The sequence below is a fragment of the Chiloscyllium plagiosum genome, unplaced genomic scaffold, assembly GCF_037043375.1.
Source record: "Chiloscyllium plagiosum isolate Xiang-an unplaced genomic scaffold, Cpla_swu_hap1 HiC_scaffold_33, whole genome shotgun sequence".
NCBI classification, from domain to species: Eukaryota; Metazoa; Chordata; class Chondrichthyes; order Orectolobiformes; family Hemiscylliidae; genus Chiloscyllium; species Chiloscyllium plagiosum.
Window position 1 is genome coordinate 23,254,466 of NW_028270171.1, and position 25,199 is coordinate 23,279,664.

At 42.7% G+C, this 25,199-nt stretch overlaps 1 protein-coding gene across 1 annotated transcript in view; it reads right to left on the bottom strand.

Moving 5' to 3' along the window:
- The window catches only part of LOC122542304 (ankyrin repeat and fibronectin type-III domain-containing protein 1-like), a 135,837-nt gene that overhangs the window by 37,276 nt on the left and 73,362 nt on the right, over window positions 1-25,199 (bottom strand). The window contains exons 6-8 of the mRNA XM_043679914.2: window positions 17,171-17,284; window positions 8,992-9,089; window positions 3,686-3,776 (exon numbers count right to left, since the gene is read on the bottom strand). Coding sequence (XP_043535849.2) covers window positions 3,686-3,776; window positions 8,992-9,089; window positions 17,171-17,284 — 303 coding nt within the window. The remainder of the gene's footprint in view (window positions 1-3,685; window positions 3,777-8,991; window positions 9,090-17,170; window positions 17,285-25,199) is intronic.

The window sequence follows — 25,199 nt, forward strand, 5'->3', positions numbered from 1 at the left end:
GAGTGGCTCTACACTTGATTCATTAAACTCATTGCCTGGACCCCTTCATGGGAAGTGCCACTGTAGCGAGATACAAACATACAGGTCAGTTTACAAATTAGAAGCAGGAGTACAGGACGTTCTCTTATGATGCGCATTTATTAAACTTGATCTGTCTGTAATGCGATTTGTGAACTGCTGACTTTGTTTTAAATAAAGCAAACTCCATTTGCTGTTACACGAATCTCATCCCCAGCACTAGGTGTTGCGGTGCACTGAGGACTGGATTCTGCGTCAGTACCATGTGATCAGTTAGACAGTGTGCTTTCTTGTGAAGAGCTTTGTGAAAGGTATAGTGAAATACTAGTGGACTTGTAAAAGCATCATGAAAATGTCTCTACAGCCCGAGGTCAAGAAGCTGGGAGCAATCTGTTAATTTAAAAAGAGTTGAGATAAGAGTGAAATTTTACTAGAATCAACTAACAGTAAAGGGACAGTGTTGACGAGCAGTTTGAAACTTGGCTTTGTTGTTTGGATTCTCTCTTTTTCTTTCTCTCTTTTTGTTTTAAAAAAATGTTTAGATATTAAAGGCTATTGCAGACTCATGTAAATCTGTTTCACTGACTAATCACTATGGCAACCAACTGCAAAAACAAACCAGTACAGGGGCTTGGACATGGTCAGTCAGCTGCTTAGGGTGGTCAGAGTCAATAAACTCTGCACATAGTGGGCGAGGGAGAGAAAGGTGGGTGGCAAACTATTACTTTTGGTGCATGCGTGGAAATGGCCTGAGAGGGTGAGTAGGCTGTGAAGAGATTCAGGGTTAGTCAGGGTCAGATGTTAGTGAGGATGAGAGTGAATGGGGAAGATGTTGCAGGAAATGGTGGGTACAGTAGCAGAGATAGAGTGTGAGGTATCAAAGAGAAGATGGTGGCACTTTCACTGGCAGAATGGAGAACGTCATTGATCTTCTTCCTACATTCTATGTATTCCTTCAGATGGTTGAGACTGTACTGACCTTTTGGTAACCCTGGTCCAGGGTGGCTTGGTTCCAGTAGAATGGTATCTTTTGTTGGCCTGGAGGAAAAGGATATCCAGCCTCTGAATAACCCCATCCCCATCAGCAGCATCTCCATGTCCCTGCCCACAAAGAGCTGCACCAATTTTCCATTGTTTGCCCACATCCAGGGTCAATGAGAGGAACCATGCAGGGCAGCTCCTGGCTGACAGCTTTTGTCTGGGTGCACAGTATCTTTTTAAAGATAGTACTGTATCATGGATATTGTTCAATTCTGGGATATCCAGGAAGTGGTGAGTTGTTTTGGAATGGCACATGATATGATGGTGCTGGAATGTGTGAGACAGGCACCAAAGGGTTGAATAGATAATAAATCAGGTGGGTTTTGTAAAATAAGGCAATAGACATCCCCAAGCATCACGATATGTAGCACTATGAGACACTTAACAAAACTGATACTCAGCAATATAAATTGAGATTCAGCCCTTGATCTATCAAGACAGTTTCATTCTGGGATCTGACTTGTGTTACCATTGGATGGGGTCAGAAGACTGGCTAGGATGTAGCGCAGCCAAAAGGTACAGATGCCAATTGAGAGTAATCAGCTGAAGATTCTGATGAATTGCACGATACAGCAGATCAATATTTAGATAGACTGTGCTATCATTCGTGTTAGGCTAACTACTATTTTTGTTTCAATTTTTATTGGTATTTTTGGTGGTTTGCCCAAACCCTGTTTTTCCCATAGGCCCCATTAATTCTATTGCATGATTTTCTATAACACGAATTTGCACAGGAACCTAACTACGGCATTATAGGAGAACTACCTGTAGGTCAATCAGCCCCTTGAGCCTGCTCCACTATTTGATACGATCATGGCTGATCCAATTTTGGCCCCTACTTTCCTTGCCACCCTGATGAACTGATGACTTACCCTTGATACCAGAAGGCTGCTGTGTTTATAGATTCTGGGGCTGGATTGTTTGGGAGGGGCTGTGGATCCCAATGTAAGGTTACAGTGAGCTCATATCACTTTTGCAGGCTCACTCTGCACCCCTTGAACATCCATCGGTGGTTCACTGGCTTAAGGCAGGCTTTCTTCTCCCATTCATGCTGTGAGGGAATCAGGCTTGAAGGCCTGTACAGAGTCTCAGCAAGGCCAGGCTGGCAGCTTTGGTAGTAGTGGTGCTGGTGGGTTTGGGTTGGGTCGGGATAGACTTGGCGGGAGTGGAAGCACAGATTGGGAATGTGTGAAGAGGGTGGGAGAGTTTTGACAAGCACAGGAGGCCCTTCAAGGAGATTCCCTACCTTTACACTTCACTGCCCACCAACTTGAGCAATGAAAGTAGCAGGGTTGCACACTCAGCATGGACTTCTCCTGAGACATTCTCGGTGGAATGGCCCATGGACAGGAGGCTTCCTAATCCCTGCCAACCACTGATAAAATTGCAGCAGGGTGCGGCAAGCAAGCAGATGCTGGGAATGCACTCTCCCAATTAGGATGGTACTAAAGTTTATGACACCACCCATGCCTGGGGCAGCATTAAAATTCAGCTCCTGGACTTCACCTGAATTTAGTTTAAGGAAAGAAAATCACAACAAAGAGACAGTATGATATAAATTTGTCCCAATGCAGGAGGTGTATCATCTCACATCAACCTTGTGTCCCAAATGCCCCACAAAATCTGAGGTGATACCTAATAGAAACAAAATATTGTGGATGCTGGAAATCTGAGGCAAACACAGAAAATGGTGGAGAAATCCAGCTGTGAAGAGAGAAACAGAGTTAATGTTTCAAGTCTGGAATGGCACAGTTCTGAAAAAGAGTCATATTGGACTCAAAGACTCTGTTTCTCTCTCCTTAGATGTTGCATGACTGATTGTGTTTCTCCATTATCCTCTGTTTGTTCTGAGGCAATACCTCCTGCTTTGTGCTGCTTCCTGTGAGGCATCTGTACTGTCGTTACTTCATACATTAAAGTACACTTTGTACTGTTCTGGATGGTAGCCAAATGGCGCTAAGCTGTCACTCAGCGGCTAGCATACTTACCTTAGAGTCAGAGGGTCATGGGCTCAAGTCCCACTGTAGATACTTTTGCACAAAAATCTGGGCTGACACTCCCAATATAGTACTGAAGGAGTACTGCAGAGCTAGAATTACCAGCTTTCAGAGAAGACATAACACACAAGGTGGAAGCAGAAGATCCTTTCGCACCATCTAAAACAAGAGCATGGGAGTTATCCCCAGTATCCTGGTCATTTATCCTTGAACCAACACATTAAACAGATTAATTGGTCTTTCGCATATTGAGATATTTCCACGGACCAAGGTGCAGGCCAAGTGCAGATACTGGAAGGAGTGTGCAAAAACCCAAGCATTACACCCCATCTGCATCTTCACATGCCACCTGCCCCATCTGTGGCAGGTTGTGCAGATCCAACATTGGTCAGTGTAGTCACCTCAGGAACCACACCACTGGAATAAAAGAGTTATTCTTGGTTCCGAGGGATTGCCTAACAAGTTGTAGTCTGTCAGTGCTTGCTGTGCACAAATTGGCTGTATACCCTACATTTCAAGAGGGACTATGTTTCAATGACTGTAAATGAATGTCCTGAAGATGTGAAAGGGGATATATGAATGCAAATACTTCTTTTTGAGGTTAAGCAACAATAATCAGCATCACTTACTGGATGGAATAGCACAGGGAGGAGTTGATACCTTTGCTGGCCCCCAGCCTTTCACGTTATAGGCCGAAACACGCACATAGTATAGAGTTCCCTAAAGACAAAAAGAAGACAGTAGAAGTTATGCACCTCCATTTCTGTGTTTTATTGATTTCAATATTGATTTTTGGGGTTGCAATTGCAGCTTCGGTGTCCATGAGGAGACAGAAAAATGTAATCTTTTTTGGATTCCCAGTGCTATTTAATGAGTATCATTGGAAGGTTTGGTCAGTTTGGCTACAAAGTTGGGCCAGTTGCAGGAAGGAAAATTGGAGGAGAGAAGGGAGAAATAGTAATGAAATAATATTAGCCTTTGTGCAGAGAGGCCTCATGTTTCTTACACAAGGAAAATAAGGTAATCTGGTGAGTTATCTTGGGCAGTTACAGTGTTTCACCAAATGATCAGCTAGAGAAAGCAGAGCTAGATTCCCTCACCCACTGAGATCTCTGTATTCGTCCAATTCTTAACTCTAGCACATCCCCGATTTTCAGCACTCCACCATTGGCAGTCGTGGCTTCAGTTGCCTGGGTCATTATCTTTGGAATTCACTTGTGATCCACTCTATCTTTCTATATCTCTCGCTTCGTTTAAGACATTCTGTATATCAAGGTAGGCAAGAAAGTAAGTTGTCAAATGACGGTAGAGAGTCTACAAAGGAATAGTTACTTAAATCAAGTTATGTTATGACACATATGTGAGGCAGCTGGAAGCTGTATCTGGGCCCCCCGGGGTCATCTGTAAAGGGATATGGGCACTTTAAGTGAGAAGGCAAAGATTTGGCAGATCAAATGTAAGTGGGAAAATGCGAACACATCTACTTTAGCAGGACAAATGAGTGAGATCACAGAACTCAATACTATAGTAGGATCTAGATATCCTGGTGCATGAAATCAGAAAATGTTAGTTTATAGATATATCAAGTGATTAGGAAAGCAAATGGCATGCTTGACATTTATTGCGAGGGGAATGGAAAATAAAAGTAGAGAACTTCTGCTGCAACTGCACAGGGCCTTGCTGGGAACACATCATGAGTACTGTGTACAATTTTTATCTCTTTATTGGATAAAAGGATACAATACATTAAAAACAGTTGGGAGGAGGATCACTCAACTCATTCAGGGGGTGAAGACTTTATCTTATGAGGAAAGGTTAGACAGGCTGGGTCTGTATCTACTGGAGAAAAATGAGAGGTGATCTTATTGGATGATAGAAGATTCCTGAGGGAATTTGACATGAATATTTTTCCTGTAGAAGAGACTAAAACTAGGGCAAGGAGTTTAAGAATAAGAGGTCTCGCTCTTATGAGAGAGATGACTTTTTTTTCCTTCAGAGGGTCATTAGTTTGTGGAATTCTTTTCCCTGGAAAGCAATGGAGGCTGGGTCATTCAATTATTCAAGGCTGAATTGGATAGCTTTTGATAGATAAAAGAGTCGATGATGATGGCAGGCAGTCATAATGGTGGAGTTGAGGTCAGAATCTAAACAGCCACGGTCTTATTAAATGTCATAAGAGGCTTGAAGGGCCAAATGGCCTACTCCCCTGTTTCAAAGTTCTTTTTGCCATGTCCTATTAAGCTCTACTGTTTTGGCCAAACTTTATGTTGCTAATCTAATATCTGTTTGTGGTTTGTTGTCTAATGCTGTTTGGTAACTGCTACTGTGAATTGTCCTGGGACAATCTATTATACCTGCCCAATGAGGTTGCCCTGTTTTTCCCCTGGGAGGTGCAGTCAGGTGGGGTGGTGTCTGTGTGGCAAGAGTGTCCAGTGTTGGAGGAGGGCCAGGTTGGCTTTTCCAAGGTAGTGAAACAGAAGCATGAGTATTTCTGGTGAGCATGAATGTTCACTCACCTATCACCCTCCTCTCTTCAGCCAACCATTAGACACTTCAAGTGAATCTCTGGCTACTTTTCTGCTAATCACAGCCTCTCCTCGCCACTGTGATCAGCCTCCCCAGCCCACACACGTATGTTAAAAACCATTTCCAAATCACATGAAATCATTTCTGTGACCTTTACAAAGCAGGAACTGTGTGAAAATAAAATGGTTTAATTACAAGGCAGTAGCATTAGTTCTGGTTGAGCTGCCATCCTTTCTTCTCCTCTCCTGAAGGCTTTAGGTTATATGTTACAGAGGACTTTCTATCCTTAGGCATTCATAATTTCAGTCAGGAGAAGGGATCTGGATTTACTGTTCATGTGGCTCATTGATTGCAGAAGCAATGCGAAAGTTGTGTCACCTCTGTGGGAAATGACTGACTGAATAAATATCTCAGGCTCTGGCATGTTACTGGGCAGTATCTGGTCCTCCCTGGAAATGTATGTTGATTGTTATTTGATTTATCTTGTCTGTTGCTCTTTTAAAAACCATCAGGACAGAACTAAACTCCACAAAACCAAAACTGAATCGCTGGGAAAACATGCAAATATTCACAGAATATTCATAGAAACAAAAAGGTAGGAGTGAAGAGTAGGCTATTTGACTGAGTGCTGCTTGACCTGCTGTGCTTTTCCAGCACCACTCTAATCCAGACTCAGGTTTCCAGCATCCGCAGTCCTCGTTTTTACCTATTTGACTCTTTGAGCCTGTTCTGCATTTCAATATAATAATGGCTGATAATCCAACTCAGTACTCTGTTCCCACTTTCTCCCATACCTTTAGCTCTAAGAACTATATCTAACTCCTTCTTAAAAGTATTCAATGTTTTGCTTCAACCACTTTGAGGCAGATAACTGCATAGGTTCACACTGTCTTGGTCAAGGAATTTCTCCACATCTCAAGTCCTAAATAGCCTATCCTGTATCCTTAAACTATGATCCTCAATTCTGGACTCTCTGGTCATCAGAAACATCTTTACTACATTTACTCTGAATAGGCCTGTTAAAATTTTATAGGTTTCTATGAAATTTCCCCTTCATTTTCCAGTGAACATAGTCCTACCTGATTCAGTCTCTCTTCATAGGTGAGTCCTGCCATCCCAGGAATCAGTTTGGTAAGCATCATTGCACTCTCTCCATAGCTAGAACATCTTTCCTCAGATATGTGACCAACTATGCAGGTTACTTCAGGTTTGATCTCACCAAGGCCCTATACAGTCAGCAGGCTAGAAGAACACAGCAAGCCAGGTAGCATCAGGAGATGGAGAAATCAATGTTTCAGGCGTAACTCTTCTTCAGGTCCTCAAGAAGGGTTACACCCGAAACGCTGACCTCTCCACCTCCTGATGTTACCTGGCTTGCTGTGTTCTTCCAGTCTCTTGCTTGTCTACCTTGGATTCCAACATGTGCAGTTTTTTTTGTCTCTAACTAAAGCCCTATACAATTGCAACAAGACATCTCTACTCTTGTACTTGAATCTTCTCGCTATGAAGGCTAACATACCATTTATTTTCTTCACATCTGCTGTACTTGCATGTATGCTTGCAGCAACTGGTACACATGGAAACCCAAGTCCCTTTCCCAAATCAACTGCTTTTCAGATAATCTGCCTCATGCTTTTTGCTACCAAAGCAGATAACCCTATATTTGTCCAAATTATACTTCATCTGTCATGCATTTGCCCACTGATTCAACTTGCCTCAACTTATCACACTGAAGCATCTCTGCATTGTCCTCATAATTCATTCTCCCATCTATCTTTGATTCGCATCAGAAAGATATACTACACATATTTCTTCAGTGTCACGCATCAAATCTCATAGTCCAGTATACGTAATAACTGTGAGTGGTGCAACATTTGAAGTTATTGTTTCAGTATGTACAGATGTGATGAGATGTAGGTTGAACTGCTGACTTCTAACCTACAACATGAAGCTTTCCCTGTGCAGTAACACAATATGAATGAGTGTATCAGCCAGACAACCAGAACAAGAAAGCTGTGAGGAGAAAGTGAGGTCTGCAGATGCTGAAGATCAGAGCTGAAAATGTGTTGCTGGAACAGCGCAGCAGGTCAGGCAGCATCCAGGGAACAGGAGAATCGATGTTTCGGGCATAAGCCCTTCCTCAGGAATGAGGAAAGTGTGTACAGCAGGCTAAGATAAAAGTTAGGGAGGAGGGACTTGGGGGAAGGGCGTTGGAAATGCGATAGGTGGAAAGAGGTCAAGATGAGGGTGATAGGTCAGAGTGGGGTGGGGGCAGAGAGGTCAGGAAGAAGATTGCAGGTTAGGAAGGCGGTGCTGAGTTTGAGGGATTTGACTGAGACAAGGTGGGGGGAGGGGAAATGAGGAAATTGGTGAAATCCGAGTTCATCCCTTGTGGTTGGAGGGTTCCTCGGCAGAAGATGAGGCGCTCTTCCTCCAACCGTCGTGTTGTTGTGGTCTGGCGATGGAGGAGTCCAAAGACCTGCATATCCTTGGTGGAGTGGGAGGGGGAGTTGAAGTGTTGAGTCATAGGGTGGTTGGGTTGGTTGGTCCGGGTGTCCCAGAGGTGTTCTCTGAAACGCTCCGCAAGTAGGCGGCCTGTCTCCCCAATATAGAGGAGGCCACATCGGGTGCAGATGCAATAGATGATGTGTGTGGAGGTGCAGGTGAATTTGTGGCGGATATGGAAGTTTCCTTTGGGGCCTTGGAGGAAAGTGAGGGGGGAGGTGTGGGCGCAAGTCTTGCACCTCCTGCGGTTGCAGGGGAAGGTGCCGGGAGTGGAGGTTGGGTTGGTGGGGTGTGTGGATCTGACGAGGGAGTCACGGAGGGAGTGGTCTTTTCGGAACGCTGATAGGGGAGGGGAGGGAAATATATCCTTGGTGGTAGGGTCCGTTTGGAGGTGGCGGAAATGATGGCGGATGATACGCTGTACATGGAGATTGGTGGGGTGGTAGGTGAGGACCAGTGGGGTTCTGTCCTGGTGACGGTTGGAGGGGCGGTGCTCAAGGACGGAGGAGCGGGAAGTGAAGAGATGCGGTGGAGGGCATCGTCGACCACATCGGGGGGGGAAATTGCGGTCCTTGAAGAAGGAGGCCACCTGGGTTGTACGTTTTTGGAACTGGTCCTCCTGGGAGCAGATGCGGCGGAGATGAAGGAATTGGGAGAATGGGATGGTGTTTTTACAGGGGGCAGGGTGGGAGGAGGTGTAGTCCAGATAGCTATGGGAGTCGGTCGGTTTGTAGTAGATGTCCGTGTTGTGAGGTCAATGCTGTGAGGTCAATGTTCTTGCAAATGCATTTTAAGGAACAGTCATATTGAACCTTCATGTAGTTTGGGCTATGAATTGGAATATGTTATAGACAAATGATGAAAGACCAAACACAAGGCAAGAATGTATACTGCTATCACTAACCATGTTGAGGCCTTCTATTGCGTACTGTAGTGACTTCAGATCCTCGACAGTTGCAGCTCCTACAGTAGATTCAAAGGTTTCGGTGTAACTCCACTCCACTGAAAGAGATGGACACTAAGATTGTTAATCTAGAGAACTGACTTGCTGCCACCAGCTCTCACCACCCAACATTCTACCTATGACCCTTTCCTGTGCAATGTTCCCTGACTTCCTTCATTCTCTCTCCCATTCTTCTAATGTTCTACATTTTGGCAAGTTGTATTTCACATAAACATACACGCACATGCACAGTCACACTTACATGAATATGAAGAAAGGAGAACTTAGAACATGTTATTAAAGTCTCCAGCACACAAAAAATGACAGAGTGTTTGGAAAGAGTTAGTAATTAAACTTCAAATACACTGGCTAATCAAATAATAATGAGAAGAGGGCCAGTCAATTATAGGACTAAAGTTTTTTTTAATTCACTTGTGGCTCTTGGCCGTTGCTGGCTGGCCAGCATTGATAGTCCATCCCTATTTGCCCTTGAGAAGGTGGTGGTGAGCTGCGTTCTTGAATTGCTGCAGTCCACTTGCTGTGGGTTGACCCACAATGCCGGTAAGGAGGGAATTCCAGGGTTTTGACCCAATGACTGAAGGAACAGCAGTATATTTCCAAGTCAGAGTAGTGAGTGGCTTGGAGGGAAACTTGTTGGTGGTGGTGTTCTCAATACCTGCTGCCCTCGTCCTTCTGGGTAGAGGTGGTTGTGGGTTTGGAAGATGCTGTCTAAGGACCTTTGGTGTATTTCTGCAATGCATTTTGTAGATAGTACACACTGTTGTTACTTAACCCCGGTGGCAGAGGGATTGAATGTTTGTAGATGTGGTGCCAATCAAGCGCGTTGCTTTGTCCTGGATGGTGTCAAGCTTCTTGAGTGCTGTTGGAGCTGCCCCCATCCAGGGCAAGTGTGGAGTATTCCATCACACGCCTGACTTGTGTCTTGTGGATAGACTTTGGGGTGTCAGGAGGTGAGTTACTCGCCGCAGTATCCATAGTCTTTGACCTGCTGTTGTAGCCTCTGTGTTTATGTGGTGAGTCCAGTTGAGTTTCTGGTCAATGGTAACCCCAACGATGTTGACAGTGGGGGATTTGATGTTAGTAAGACTGTTGAATGTCAAGGGGTGGTGGTTAGAGTGTCTCTTATTGGTGATAGTCATTGTCTGGCATTTGTGTGGCGTGAAAGTTACTTGCTGTATCTGAATGCGTGTAGTATACGAAATAAGGTAAATGAGTTTGTGGGGCAGATTGAAATTGGCAGGTCTGATGTGGTGGGCATTACAGAGATAAGGCTGCAAGGGAATCAGGACTGGGAGCTAAATATCCCAGGATATACATTCTACCAAAAAGACAGGCAGGTGGGCAGAGTTGCCTTGTTGGTTAAAAATATGAAATTAAATCAGTAGCAATATACAAAGTAGGGTCAGATGATGTAGAATCTGTGTGGTTAGTGTTGAAGAACCACTACGGTAAAAAAATCCATAACGGGAGTTATCTACAGACCTCCAAACAGGATTTGGGGCATAAGATAAACCAAGAGATAGAAAAGGTGTGTAAGAAAGGCAGGGTTACAGTGATCATGGGGGGATTTCAATATGCAGGTGGACTGGAAAAATCAGGTTGGTAGTGGATCGCAAGAAAAAGAACTTATGGAATGTCTTTGAAATGGCTTTTTGGAGCAGCTTGTGGTGGAGTCCACCAGGGAACAGGCAATTCTGGATTTAGTGTTGTGCAGTGAGGCAGATGTGATAAGGAAGCTTAGGTGAAGGAACCCTTAGGAGGCAGTGACCATCATATGATAGAATTTGCTCTGCAATTTGAGAGGGAGAAAGTGGAAACTGATGTAACAGTATTATAGCTGAATAAAGGAAACTACAGAGGCATGAGGGAGAAGCTGAGTAGAATTGACTGGGAGAGAAGCCTAGCAGGAAAGACAGTGGAACAGCAATGCCAGGGGTTTCTGGGAGTAATCCCAGAGACACAACAAAAATTCATCCTGAGGAAAAAAGAAGCACACTAAAGGGAGGGTGAAGCAACTGTGGCTGACTAGGGAAGGCAGGGACAGCATGAAAACAAAAGAAAAAGCATATAATGTAGGGAAGGGCAGTGGGAAGCCAGAAGATTGGGAAGACCACAAAGACAAACAGAGGACAAGAAAGAAAGAAATAAGAAGGGAGAAGATTAAATATGAGGATATGCTAACTGGCAATATTAGGAAAGATTGCAAGAGTTTCTTTTTTGTCCTTTATATATTTAGAGAGGCAAAAGTAGGCATTGGATTGCTAGAAAATGGTGTAGTAATGGGGAACAAAGAAATGGCTGAGAGCATTCTGGCTAAGTTTGCAGATGATACAAAGATGGGTAGAGAGACAGGTAGTATTGAGGAGGTGGGGAGGCTGTATGAAGGTTTGAACAGGTTAGGAGTGTAGGCTAAGAAGTGGCAGATGAAATATGTGGCAAAGTGTGAGGTCATGCACTTTGGTAGGAAGAATAGAAGCATGGACTGTTTCCTAAATGGGGAGAAAATTCAGAAATCTGAATTGTAAAGGGACATAGGAGTCCTAGCCCAAGTTATTCTTAAGGTAAACTTGCAGGTTGAGTCGGTAATTAGGAATACAATGTTGTTATTCATCTCGAGAGGACTAGAACAAAGCAGGGATATACTCCTGAAGCTTTATAAGGCTCTGGTCAGACCAAATTTAGAGTACTGTGAGCAATTTTGAGCCCCATACCTCAGGAAAGTATTGTCCCTGGAACAGGTCCAGAGGAGGTTCATGAGAATAATCCCAGGAATGAAAAGCTTAACATATGCGGCATGTTTGAGGATTCTGGGACTACACTTGGAGTTTAGAAGCATGAGGGGGGAATCTGATTAAAACTTACAGAATAACGATTGGCGTGGACAGAGTGGACATTGGGAAGATGTTCCATTGGCAGGAGAGACGAGGACCCGAGGGCACAGTCTTAGAGTAAAGGGAAGCTCCTTTAGAATGGAAATAAGGAGAAACTTCTTTAGCCCGAGAGTGGGGAACCTGTGGAAGTCATTGCCGCAGAAGGCTATGGAGGCCAGGTCATTGAGTATATTTAAAACAGAGACGGATAAGTTCTTGATTGCTAAGGGGGTCAAAGGTTACAGGGGAAAAGCAGGAAAATAGGATTGAAAATCCTAGCCATGATTGAATGTTAGAGCAGACTTGATGCACCAAATGGCCTAATTTCTGCTCCTATGTCTTATGGTCATGCACCGACACATTAAATTACATCCACAAACATGAACATTCAGATGCATACATGCAAACATAACACAAGGCCAGGGAGGAAAATCATGGACTCTGGTGCTTTTCCTGTTTCTGTGTCTCTCATACATCCCCTACTTTAACTTTCCACTCACATCTTTGAGGATTGGAAACAGGGATTATTTATGATTTCCTCTGGAGTCTCTTCTTAAGATTTTCAAATTATTTTTCATTCAAGCAACAGATATTAAGTAATGCAGTCAAACAGTAACAACATCTTTTATTTATTGACATATGGGATATTTGGACTTACACCGCAGCATATTTAGAAGAATACATCAATGGCTTCAAACACTACCAAGCCTCCATTAAACATAAAGCCACAATAAACAATGAAAGCATTAATTTCACAGACTCCACAACATTTATATTGACACAAAACAGTAGGCAGAAGTTAGCGACAAAAGTTTGTTTCAAAATAACTGACACACAAAAAGCCATCTAGGAGAAAGTGAGGACTGCAGATGCTGGAGATCAGAGCTGAAAATGTGTTGTTGGAAAAGCGCAGCAGGTCAGGAATGAAGAAGGGCTCATGCCCGATATGTCGATTCTCCTGCTCCTTGGATGCTGCCTGACCTGCTGTGTTTTTCCAGCAACACATTTTCAACATAAAAAGCCATCACCTTACACACCCCCATCGCAGACAGATTAGAGCACAGCTATTGCATTTCCATTGCATTAGAATCAAAGGATACTTACAGTGTGGAAACAAGCCAAATGGTCCATTGAGTCCAACTGACTCTCCGAAGAGCATCCCAGCCAGAGCCATCCCCTACCCTTTCCCTGTAACCTTGTAGCCTTGCACTTCCCATGGCCAATTCACCTAACTTACAGGATATTTAGAAAGTCAAAATGCTATCCATTAGAGTCAGTATGATTTTATGAAGGAAAAATCATGATTGACTAACTTGCTAGAGTTCTTCTAAGATGTAACAAGCAAAGTGGATAATGGGGATACTGTAGATATAATTTATCTGGACTCCGGAAGGTGTTTGATAAGGTGCCACACAAAAGGTTAATTCACAAGATTGGAATATGGGATTAGGGGTCATTTATTAGCCTGGATAAATGACTGGCTGTTGGGTACCGAATGAACACAGTCCACCAATTTCTCAGCACCAACCCAAACAAGCAGATAAAACATGTCCATAAACGCTAACCACTCTCCCCTACATCAAAGACATCTCGGAAATGACTGCCAGACTACTCAGACCTCTTGGCATCATGGTAGCCCACAAACCCACTAACACAGCAGCTAATGAACTTGAAAGACCCTATACAGACAAGCAAAATTAATGTCATTCACAAAATACCGTGCAATAACTGTAACAAACACTACATTTGATAAACAGGCAGAAAACTAGCCACCAGGATACATGAACATCAACTAGCCACAAAACAACATAACCCTCTTTCACTCGTATCCTTACATCCAAATAAGGAAGGACACCACTTTGACTGGGACAACACATCCATCCTAGGACAAACCAAACAGAGACATGCACAAAAATTGCTAGAAGCATGGCATTCCAATCGGAACTCTATCAACAAGCACATTGACTTGGACCCTAGTTATCATCCCCTGAGAAAAAGAACAGGAAATGACATCACCATAGGAAATGACACCACCACAGGAAATGACATCTCCGACCCAAAGAAACTCAAACAAATAAATAGAAAGCAGGAATCATCAGCAGGGCCTCATCTGCAGGTTCACTGAAGATGTTACCTAGCATGGTTACGAAATGTCTGAAAATGAACCTTCCAGCTCAACGAGCAAACCTGAGCTACAAATCTTCTCAAAACTTGCTAGATTGAGTTTAGGCCTACAACTTAGAAGAATGAGAAGAGATAAAATTGAGATATTAAAGATGATAAAAGGTGTGGATAAAATAGACGTGGAGCAGGTGCTTCCTCTTGTGGGGCATTCTAGGATGAGAGGTCATTGTTTTAAATTTGCGACCCCTTATCTAAGACTGAGTTGAGGAGAAAATACTTCTCCCAAGTTCTGTGATTCTGTGGAATTTGCTACCCTGAAATGTGGTGGATGCTGGGACAGTGAGCAAATTTAAGGAGGAGTTAGACAGATTTTTAATTGGTAATGGGTTAAAGGGATATGGAGAGAAGGCATAAAAGAGGACGTGAGGAGCATATCAGCTCTGATCGAATGGTGGAATAGACTTGATGGCCAATTCTGCTCCTATATCTAATGAACTTACAAACTCAGCATGGCCAACTTTGCACAGAGCTGAAACATTTTAACCAGTTATTATCCTTTTCACTGCAAATTAGATCTCAATCCAAATTTAAATTTAACAATTGACAGTGTTCATTATAATAACACCCACTACAATTCCTATTCCCTAACATCAAAGCTCCTTAACATTTGCAGCCTGAAGATAGAGATTTCCCATTCAGAGTATTACTTTATTGATAAGAATAAAATTGTTCATTCTCTATTGCTGCCTTCCTCTCTACTTTCCTTGTAGGCATCTTCTCTACACTCCTGTCACTTCTTTCTCTCTCCAACTTCCTACCTCCTCCAGCCTTCCTCTCCTGCCTTGCAGCCTCCCTCTGTCTCTGTCACCACCCCTCTATCCACATTATGTCCCCCAACCCATGCAGCCACTATTCCCTTTCGTCCTTCTCCCCGATTTCTGCACCTTCCCTCTCCCTACCTTCTAACCCATGCAGCCTCCCTTCCTCAATGCTGCAACCACCTCTTCTCCCCAAACCCCACTAAACCCTGCAGCCTTTTCCTGTGTCTCCCCCAATAACTTCTGCTTCTCTCACCTCAACCCTCCAGCTTCTTTTCTTCCCCCAAAATCCTGCACCTCCCCCATTCCCTCTTCTTCCAACGACTTTCACAGCCTCCTTCCCGCTTCATCTTCCCGATCCATTAAGTCTCCCCACCCTGAGGAGCCCTGTCACTCTCTTACTGACTGACATTTGCTGCTTCTATCTCTTTTCCCTGGTTCCTGTAGTCTCCCCTCCCTATCCAGTGATCTCTCTCACAGATCACCCCAGACTTGTCTCCCCCACCCCTGTAGACTCCTCCCTCTTTCTTTTCACATTGAGTCATACAGCACAGAAACAGACCCTTCAGTCCAACGAGTCCATGCCGAATATAATCCCAAATTCCCACCCGAGGTTATGCAGCCTCTCCCCTCTCTCATCCCTATTAACTTCTGCCACCTCTATCTTTTTCTCCCTCAATCTCTGCCTCTCTCCTCCAGTGACCCTGCACCTTCTCTCTTACCTCTCTAAGACTTACAGTCTTCTGCCCTCCCTCCTCCACCAACTCCTGCAGTCTCCTGTCTGTCTCTCTGTCTCTATCCCTGCCCCGCCTTGTAACTTGCTTTACCCCCACCTTGCTTCCCCAGCCTTGGCTTCACTTCTCAGCCTTGCTTATCTGGGCCCCAATTAGATCACCTCTCAGCCTTAATCTTCTTCAGTGAAAACAGTGCCAGTTTCTTCAGGATTTTCTGATAGATGTAACCTCTCAGTCTTCTCCTTGAAGAAGAAACGTGATGACGGCAGAAGAACATCTGCACAGGTCAATGATTGGCAAAATACTGCAATTTCCACTAATGCATTGAGGTATTCTTTTGGTGGCTGCTCAGAAAGGATGGCAGCCTAACACTGTTTTGACAGCCTTAATATTTGCTGCTGGTGTGAGGTTTTGTGCTGGAAGCTTCTATATAAAAATACATATCCTCTGATCTCCCCTACAGCACTTAATAATTGTAGTATTTTAACATACAGGAGCAGTAATATATCATTCGACCCATCGAACCTGCTCCTGCATGAAATGAGATAATAATACAGAAACAAAATAAGAAACAGGAGTTGGAGATGGCCATTCAGTCCCTTGAGTCTGCTGTGCCTTGCAATACCGTATCCTTTAAGTCCCTTTGATCAAAAATCTGTCAAACTCAGTCTTGAAGGTTTCAAAAACCCAACCTCCTCTGTTGTCTGGGGAAGAGAATTCTGAATCTTTAAACAGTGTCTGCTTGTTTTGGATTTTCCCATATGGAAACATCCACCCTGTCAAACCTCCTCAGAAGTGTTTATGTTTCTCTCTCCAATCAGTATGGTTTTAGCCTGCTCAACTTTTTATTATATGACAACTCCTTCATCCCAAGAATGTGAACCTTCTTGGAACTGCTTCCAATGTAAATGCATCCTTAAGGAACGAGATCAAAACAGGAAGTGTGGTCTTAACAATGCCATTTACAGTTATAACAAGAAGAAATCAGTACTGGTTCAAAATGGCAGTCTGATACTATTGAACTTACTTTTGAACAAATACTTTTTCTTACCAATTTTCTCCCAACCTCTTTTGTAAGTAGTGCACTCTCTTACTCAGATATACTTGTGGCCAGTGTCCTCCGGTCTCTTGCCAATGTTACTATTCTTACAGTCTAATACTATGCAATGAGTGTTGGCAGGTTTTGTGACCACTGGAGCAGAGACCAGAGCACATGACTAACTGAGCATAGGGTCACTCAGGGTCTCTCTCTCTCTCTCTCACACACACAGACACTTGACAGTGATTAGGAGCACACTCCTAATTTGATTTTTCCCTCACTTAAAGGAGGTGTGCTGAGGTCAGTTGGAAAGTTGTGACTGACAGAGATCAGTTATTACAATACAGTGTGGATTGACTTTGTTCATTTCCTGTGAAATATTATTCATTTACTCACAGCCTTACCCAGTGGTAGAGACAGAAAGAAATTCTGCACAACAGAAATTCTGCAAGGCCTGCTCACAAATTAAACAGCTAGCAGCTCTACAGCAGACAAGTTGCAGCAGAGACATCTGGAGCAATTATATCAGATTACCTTTGTAGCGAGTGATTATCAAGGTGCTGCTCCTTGCTGGTTCCTGGAATGTGACTCGAAGAGATGTAGTACCAGTTACTGACAAACACACTTTCTCTGGAGAATCAGGGACATCTGTCAAGGAAAGAGATAACTCAGGTCATCCTATCATTCAGTGTTAAACTGAATCTGCCTGAAACAGTTGACGTACACAGGGAAATGACTGCATTCCTCAGTTTGGTAGTTTATATTATGAGATCAGGTTTGGCTGTTCTCAGAAGGGAAGTCCGCTTCCATGTCAGGGAACATCAACAACCTTTATTAAGTATGCACACTTTATACAGGAGATGATTAGACAGGACATGTCTGGAAGACTACACAGTGGGGACTCAGCATATGATGTGACATCATCATGACATAGTTACCTATGCAATTATTACAATAGCTATTATTACAATAAAACTATACCATTAACCCTTTTCTCTATATCTCCCCCAAGTCTTCTCTTCTCACAAACAGTTAACCTCATGAACTATTTACAATTTCCATCCAACTTCTATGTTCCCACTACCCGAAATCTCTTTCTCCCGCAGTGTCAATTATGCCAGTGTTCTTGGCTCTCCTGGAGGACTTCTAGTATGTATGTGCTCCCTGATCATTTCCTTGGATGTCAAATGCATTGTTCGACTGCGATGGCAGCTTCTCTTCTGGCACTCGGGCTGTGATACGTCCAGTGAATGTAAAATTAAGATGTAGAATTAAGGAAAAGCTGATTAAAGAGATAAGCTTCCAGAACTTGAATAATCACAAACCTTTGAAAACAGAACACAATGAACAAAAAATCACCCTCTCATTTCATTTTGCACAACAGTGTGGTCCAGAGATTAATCTAGTCAATGAAATGAAGAACAAAGAGTATTTTGAAAACAATTTTGCAGTCGAGAAAATGATGATTTCTCTATCTCTCCTATGGAAGGCATTTATTCTTCCTTATGTGATGGTAATGCCTCCACACTTAACTTCAGCTTGAGGTTACACAAGGACACCTCAGAAACAGAAAGCAGGAGTGCACCAACATCAACAATAAAATCACCAGAATATTTGAGGGAATCAGACTGTCTTGAACACTTGCATCTGGATTAGGATCCATAGGAAGTTCCTGTGGTGTCCTTTGTTTTGCATACCTATTTGCAGGATCATGCACTTTCTCTACTAGGGTCTCATTGGTATTGGGAAAGGTAGCTAGTATCGGTGCTTCCACAGCTATGGTTATACAGATATACGGTTATAGAGTCATACAGAACAGAAACAGACCCTTGGATCCAACTTGTGCATTCTGACCAAGTTTCCCAAACTAAGCTAGTCCCACTTGCCTGTGTTTGATCCATATTCCTTTATAACTTTTCTATTCATGTACCTGTCCAAATGTCTTTTAAATGTTGTAACTGTACCTACATATACCATTTGGGCAATACACTGGCGCAGTGATTAACACTACTGCCTCACAGTGTCAGAGACCCAGGTTTGTTTCTAGTTTTGGGTGACTGTGTGGAGTTTGCACATTCTCTGTTTCCTCCCACAGTCCAAAGATATGCAGGTTAGGTGGAATGGCCATGGTATTGTGTCGATGCTGTCATTTTAAAAAGGTTATTTTGTCCGTAGTATTTTCTTTGCAAAGACGTTGTAAAGTCAGAGATGGCGAAGTGTCTGGTTTAACAATAGAACAAGAGTGGCCAGTTTGCCCAGTTCAGGTTTTTTTCTAGTTTGTTTTAGCTGTAGCAGTCACAAAGTGTGTGAATCCAGGGGAGTTGCAGGCTTCAGTAAAGAACTCCTCTAACTTTCTTCTAAAATCTCTTTGGATGTTGTTCCCTCCTGCCTGTAAAAATCTACGTTTGAATTTACTTTTTGGCTAAAGAGTATGATTTTATCACATATTCATGATTTTACACCACAAGATTTGGTTAGATTCCTTACAGAATGGAAACAGGCCCTTCGGCCCAACAAGTCCACACCAACCCTCTGAAGAATAACCCACCCAGACCCATTTCCTTATCCTATATTTACCCCTGACGAATGCACCTAATACTATGGGCAATTTAGCAAGGCCAATTCACCTGACCTGCACATCTTTGGATTGTGGGAGGAAACCGGAATACCCGGAGGAAACCCACACAGACACGGGGAGAATGTGCAAACTCCACACAGACAATCACCCGAGGCAGGAATCGAACCCGGGTCACTGGTGTGTGAGGCAGCAGTGCTAACCACTGAGCCACCATATGTTTAAGGAATGCTACTGTATTGGAAGAGTCAATTAGTAATAGTTACCGTACGGGTTGGTTAAATTTTCCAACAGTTAAGTTATTCTAAATTCTGCTTCCTTTTGTTCAACTGTAGTGTTTAAATAAATTTTGTTTTACTTAAAGCCAAGTGGGTTGACCAGCTGCATTACACCTAGAATATCCACCTCACATCTGCCTTTAAAATAAGAAAAACGTTAGGGTCTAGGCTACCTTTTTAAAATAATTGGGGGTTGGGGGGGGATTTGGTGGTGGTGGTGACTGGCCTGGTCCATAATGGTATATATGGGGATATGGTAGAGGGCTAGGTTTGGAAGGGATGCTCTTCAGAAGGTTGCTGCATATTGTTATGAAGATGTGGGTGTACTGTACCTTTAGGAAAGTTAAAAGCTAGCAGAACTATCTGACAACACCAAGTGTTCTGAACAAGATACAATGTAACCTCTTGGTCCAGCAGCTAGTGTAGCTGGTTGCCTAGAGACAAAAACAAATTTGAATTGTGCCAATCAGTTTAAATTACACCCTAAAAAAAATCAAACTCCAATTAAGTTTGAATTTAGTATATTAACAATATTAAAAGCCAATGACACAATCTGATGCTTTTGGGTATAAGACTGGGAAAACTTGAACAGTTGAAGGAGAACTGCCAAGCCATCAACACACGTAGACTACAGAATAACTCTCTTAAAGGTACCTTTATCGATCAGTGACCTGTGAAATAGAAATCCCTAAGAAGAAGAAAAGACAACAGAGGAAGATATACAGAGAAGATTTGACAGTTGGCTGCTTTTGAAATTTGTTAAAATTCCTGCTTAAGATTTATCGGACTAGTATTACAGAAGGGGAAGTAAAAGATAGGTTAGAGGAAGGAGTAGTAAATAGTTGTTAGTTAATTATTCTCTCTTATATGTTAAGAAATAGTTGTTACTTTTACTTTTACTAGTTCCTGGCCTCTCGAATTTTCACACATTACCGCATGGGATAAATCTTTTCTGTGTTGTTGGTTTAAAATAGCCGGGGCGAGGGGTTACCCCATGTCGTAACAATACTTGCTGGGCTGAATGGCCTCTTTCTGCCCTGTAAGGATTCGTTTTGAGTCTTTACAGGGCACTTAACTTGCAGCTGCCGTTGGGAAATCCCGCAGTAGCTGGTAAGTGGGCACACAGTAACCAGTAAGCCAAGGAATCTAGTGCAGTGTGGATTCGGGCCTAGTCTCTACAGAGCACTTAGCTTGGAGCAGGAGTCAGGAAACCTCACAGCAGCAGCCAGGAGGCAGGGACACAATAACTGGTAATCCTATCAATTTAATGCAGTGTGAATTCAGACCCAGACTCTACAGGGCATTTGGCTTCCAGCAGCAGTCATGAAACACTGCAACAGTAGCCAGGAGGTGGGGACACATGAAGGATGTGATAGAACTGGAAGGGTACAGAGGAGGTTCACTAGGATGCCTCGGATTGAGTTTTAAGAAAAGACTAGATAGGCTTGGATTGTTTTCTTTAGAGCAGAAAATACTGAGAAGGGACATGATTGAGATGTAAAAGATTATGAGGGGTATGGACAGGGTCGGTAGGGAGCAGCTGTTCCTCTTTGTAGAGGGATCAATCATGAGGGGACATAGCTTTAGGACAAAGGGCAGGAAATTTAGAGGGGATTTGGGAAAAATCTTTTCACCCAGAGGGTGGTGGGAATCTGGAGTGCACTGCCTGGGAAGGTAGTGGAGGCCAGAAATCTTTCAATCTTTAAAAAATATAACATTCAAGTATATAGGAAAGGTACAGGAAATTGGAATTAATGCACTTTTAGTGGGAGTTACGTTGGTGCTAACTTGGTGGGCCAAAGAGCCTTTTCTGTGCTGTATGAATCTATGAACTTCTTCTGACAGTTCATTCCACATATAAACCATTCTGTGTGTGATAAAGTTGCCCCTCAGGCCCTTTTTAAGATCACTTTAAAAATATGCCCTCTAGTTTTCAAGTCCCTCGTGCAACTCATGAATTTGCAAACCTCTATAAGGTCATCCCTCAACCTCCCACGTTCCAGTGAGAAAAGTCTCCTTATGACACAAATCCTCCAGACCCAGTCACATCCTTGTAAATCTTGTCTGTACCTTCTCCAATTTAATAACATACTTCCTATAGCAGGGTGACCAGAACTGTACACAGTCCTCCAAAAGTACAACTACAAACATGATGTCCCAACTCCTTAACACAATGGTCTGAGCAATGAAGGCAAGTGTGCAAACAGCAAACACTTCTATCTGATAGTACTGTAATTCTTTTTGGATGTGGTACAGCATTTGTGCATTCCTGTGCTATAATATGTACTGTACTGGGACCTTTGTAATTTGTGAATCCAGGTCTGTGGCTATATAGCTCTGTGTGATTGCTAATAGAGCTAGGCTTTTAACTGCTCTAACTGATGCTTGGCTTTAAACATTTCTAAAGTATTCCTGAGCTCTAGAAATGCTCTGCTGCTTTTACTGATAGAAAACTTGAATACTTATATGGCTTGCTGATGAGACTCAATTGCAGACTTTAGTTGACATTTCTGCCGAGTTATAATCTCGAAATATTCAATATTGGTTGACTGAATTTGGACTTAAACATCTCCTTCTGCCTTTATAGTTTTCCAATAGCTGCCCACAGCTGCTGAACCACCTCTTGGTGATCTGTTTCAGAGGTTTGAATCTGTAAAGTTCACCTGAATGTTGTTTGCTTATTGTCTTGTTATGACAGTGCATTTATAATATTACATAATTTGCAAAGAAAGCCAATTGGTCTTTTTTAAAAATAGACACTGAATCTTGCAAGATGGACCTTAGCAGTCAAATTACTTGTTTATGTTCATTCAATACAGTCCAAAAAAGCAGACAGACTTGTGTATTACCTCAGTATCAAATCATAAAGAAAGACGCTCAGAATTTGATTAAACCTTGGACAAGACAAAACCTTGAACAAGATCTTTCTAAAGCTGTGAGAATTCAAATCTTCTGAAAGAACAAGTGTCTAGAAGGACATCACAGCCTAACATAACTAACTTTGTTTCTATAAAAATAATTCCTCAAAATTAACGCTGTAACTCTTTTAAGTTAAGACAGGCAATGAACCACCATTTTTGACAGAACTCCAAGAAGAATTCTGAGAGGACCTCTTGTAGTACACGGTAGTTCCTTACCCCTGGACAGGGTTCAAGTCCCACCTTGAACATAGGTGGGACTTGAACATAGAACATTACAGCGCAGTACAGGCCCTTTGGCCCTCGATGTTGCGCCGCCCTGTCATACTAATCTGAAGCCCATCCCACCTACACTATTCCATGTATGTCCATATGCCTGTCCAATGACGACTTAAATGCACTTAAACTTGGCGAATCTACTACCATTGCAGGCAAAGCATTCCATATCCTTACTACTCTCTGAGTAAAGATTACTTTCATCTTTATAAATAGCTTTCATCTGTACCTATTTTTAATCTTTGTATCTATAATGTAGTGTATATCTGCATCACCTTTTTACTCAGTAACTTTCAGCCACTGTGTTATAAACTGATCTTTATCTTTTGTTAGTGGTTATTTTTGATGTGGAACATTTGAAAATGAAAGAGGACAAAACATGCTATACAAATTCATAGTTCATGGATCACTCTTCAGAACGTCTGGCATGTAAATGTATGCCATACGCAGTTGATTTCTGCTATTGGAATGTGGGTTTCCTCCAGGCACTCTGGTTCCTCTCACCATTCAAAGATGTGCAGGCTAGGGGATTGGCCATATTAAATTGCCCATAATGTCCAGGGATGTTAGGTTAGGTGGATTAGCCAGGGGAAATGCAGGGTTACAGGAATAGAATAGGGGGTTGGGTCTGGGTGGGATGCTCTTTGGACAGTTGATGTGGACTTGATGGGCTAAATGGTCTACTTTCACACTGTAGGGATTCTATGATGATCCAAATCTGTAGACGCAAGGTACAATCCAGCCTCTTTGAATCTTCAATGCTCATGGATCTGTGTCAAAGTTCTGAAATCTCCTTCATGTATGTTTGAAGATCTGTTTTTAATTCTAAATGTTGGGAGTAAGTTCTGAAACTTCACTAGTGTTTGAAACACTTTAAAATTGTCTTCATCTGCTTTCCCTCTCACTGCTTGAGTGTCTAAATTAGTGTTTGTTCACAGCACTTAGCCTGAAACACTGGCAAGTCCTCTCGTTTTATTGAGTTTCCTGCAATTTTATTAAGATACTCACCATCTTTAATGAATGTTGAATATACTGACAGAAATGGAGACTTCAGGATGTCAGTCTCTTCTTCCATCCCTGCACGGCTTCTGACATTCATTACAAGTAGAAATTTCCACACCTAATTGCATTTGCTGCTGCTGTTTTTTTTTATCGGTGAGCTCATTGGAATAGACAGATAAATGCAGCTCTTTGATGCTTTGTTCCACAAAGAGTTGATTCTCTTTCCAAGAGATACAGAAATGTCATGATTGTTGGTAGTGAAGTCAAAAAGTACAGGAAGATTCATGATACTACTTCCACTAAATCAACAACACGAGTGGCAGCTCCATTCTCTGCACTCTTTCCTGAAGATGCCCTCTCCCGGCTGGCCACCTTCATCCCTCCCCCCATTTCTTCTAGCTTTGCCTCAAAGAGAAATGAAAGATCTACATTGTTTCCCTGCGGTGTTGTGGATGGAGTTTCTGTCATGGACACTGATTCTAAACAAAGTTGGCTCAAAACCTCAAAAGCATCTACAAGTGATAAATAGGAATGGTGATTAGAAATGACGTACAAACGTTGGTGATCTCTTTCCCATTATGATGAAGCTCAGACTGTATCTGCCCTCTCACTCTCATTTGAATACCTCATTTGCACCTTGAAGTTGAATTAAAGACATTGGAGACATCTAGGTTACAATCATGGTATGGAATCCCATTGAATGGAGACACATACCCTCATATCTAACGCAAATTGAGGTTTCCTGCCTTTAACCATGATACCTGTATACCAGAAATCATCATGTGGGGCGACAACTTCCTCCAAGAAGGAGGATACTTGTTCTTCTGCATTTGCTATTTCCTTGACAATTGTAGACTTGAATTGTCTGTGTCCAAACTTCTGCCCTTCAGATGGAAATCCTCTACTACTGTTTGGGCAAATTATTCTTAAATCCCCCATTGATAATAGAGCAGATTTGGCTCCAGTGAGGATATCTCCCCACCACTCCATGTGGCAAAGTTACAACTGGTGCACATCTCTCGCTGCTGTGACACTCTTACAGTTCTGAACTTTACAAAACAGCTTACTCCCATTCTATCTCTGCATGACCTGTGTGCGCATTCTACATTCCAGAAAGCTCCAGGATGGGTAGGTTGGAGGGTATCTAAGGTTTGGGCCTGCTGATGTCTTGCCTGTGCCAATGGCTGGGTGCTGTGTGGCTTTTTCTTCCCTGTAATGTCATCACCAGATTAACTTTAAAGTCCTCCACTCGGCTTCTCTTCAAGCACATTCTTGTCACTTGTTGGTTTTCTAGTTGTTGTCACCAGTTGCCACTATGTAATAAGATCAGCCCTGGGTTGTTGATAGAAGATGATACAGCCATGGCAGTGAACATCATTTGGAATATTGTGAGCAGTTTTGGGTGCTGTATCTAAGCAAAGATGAACTGGCATTGGAGTGGGTCCAGAGGAGATTTGCAAGAAAGATCCCAGGAATGAAGGGCCTGTATTATGAGGAGCGGTTGAGAACTCTGG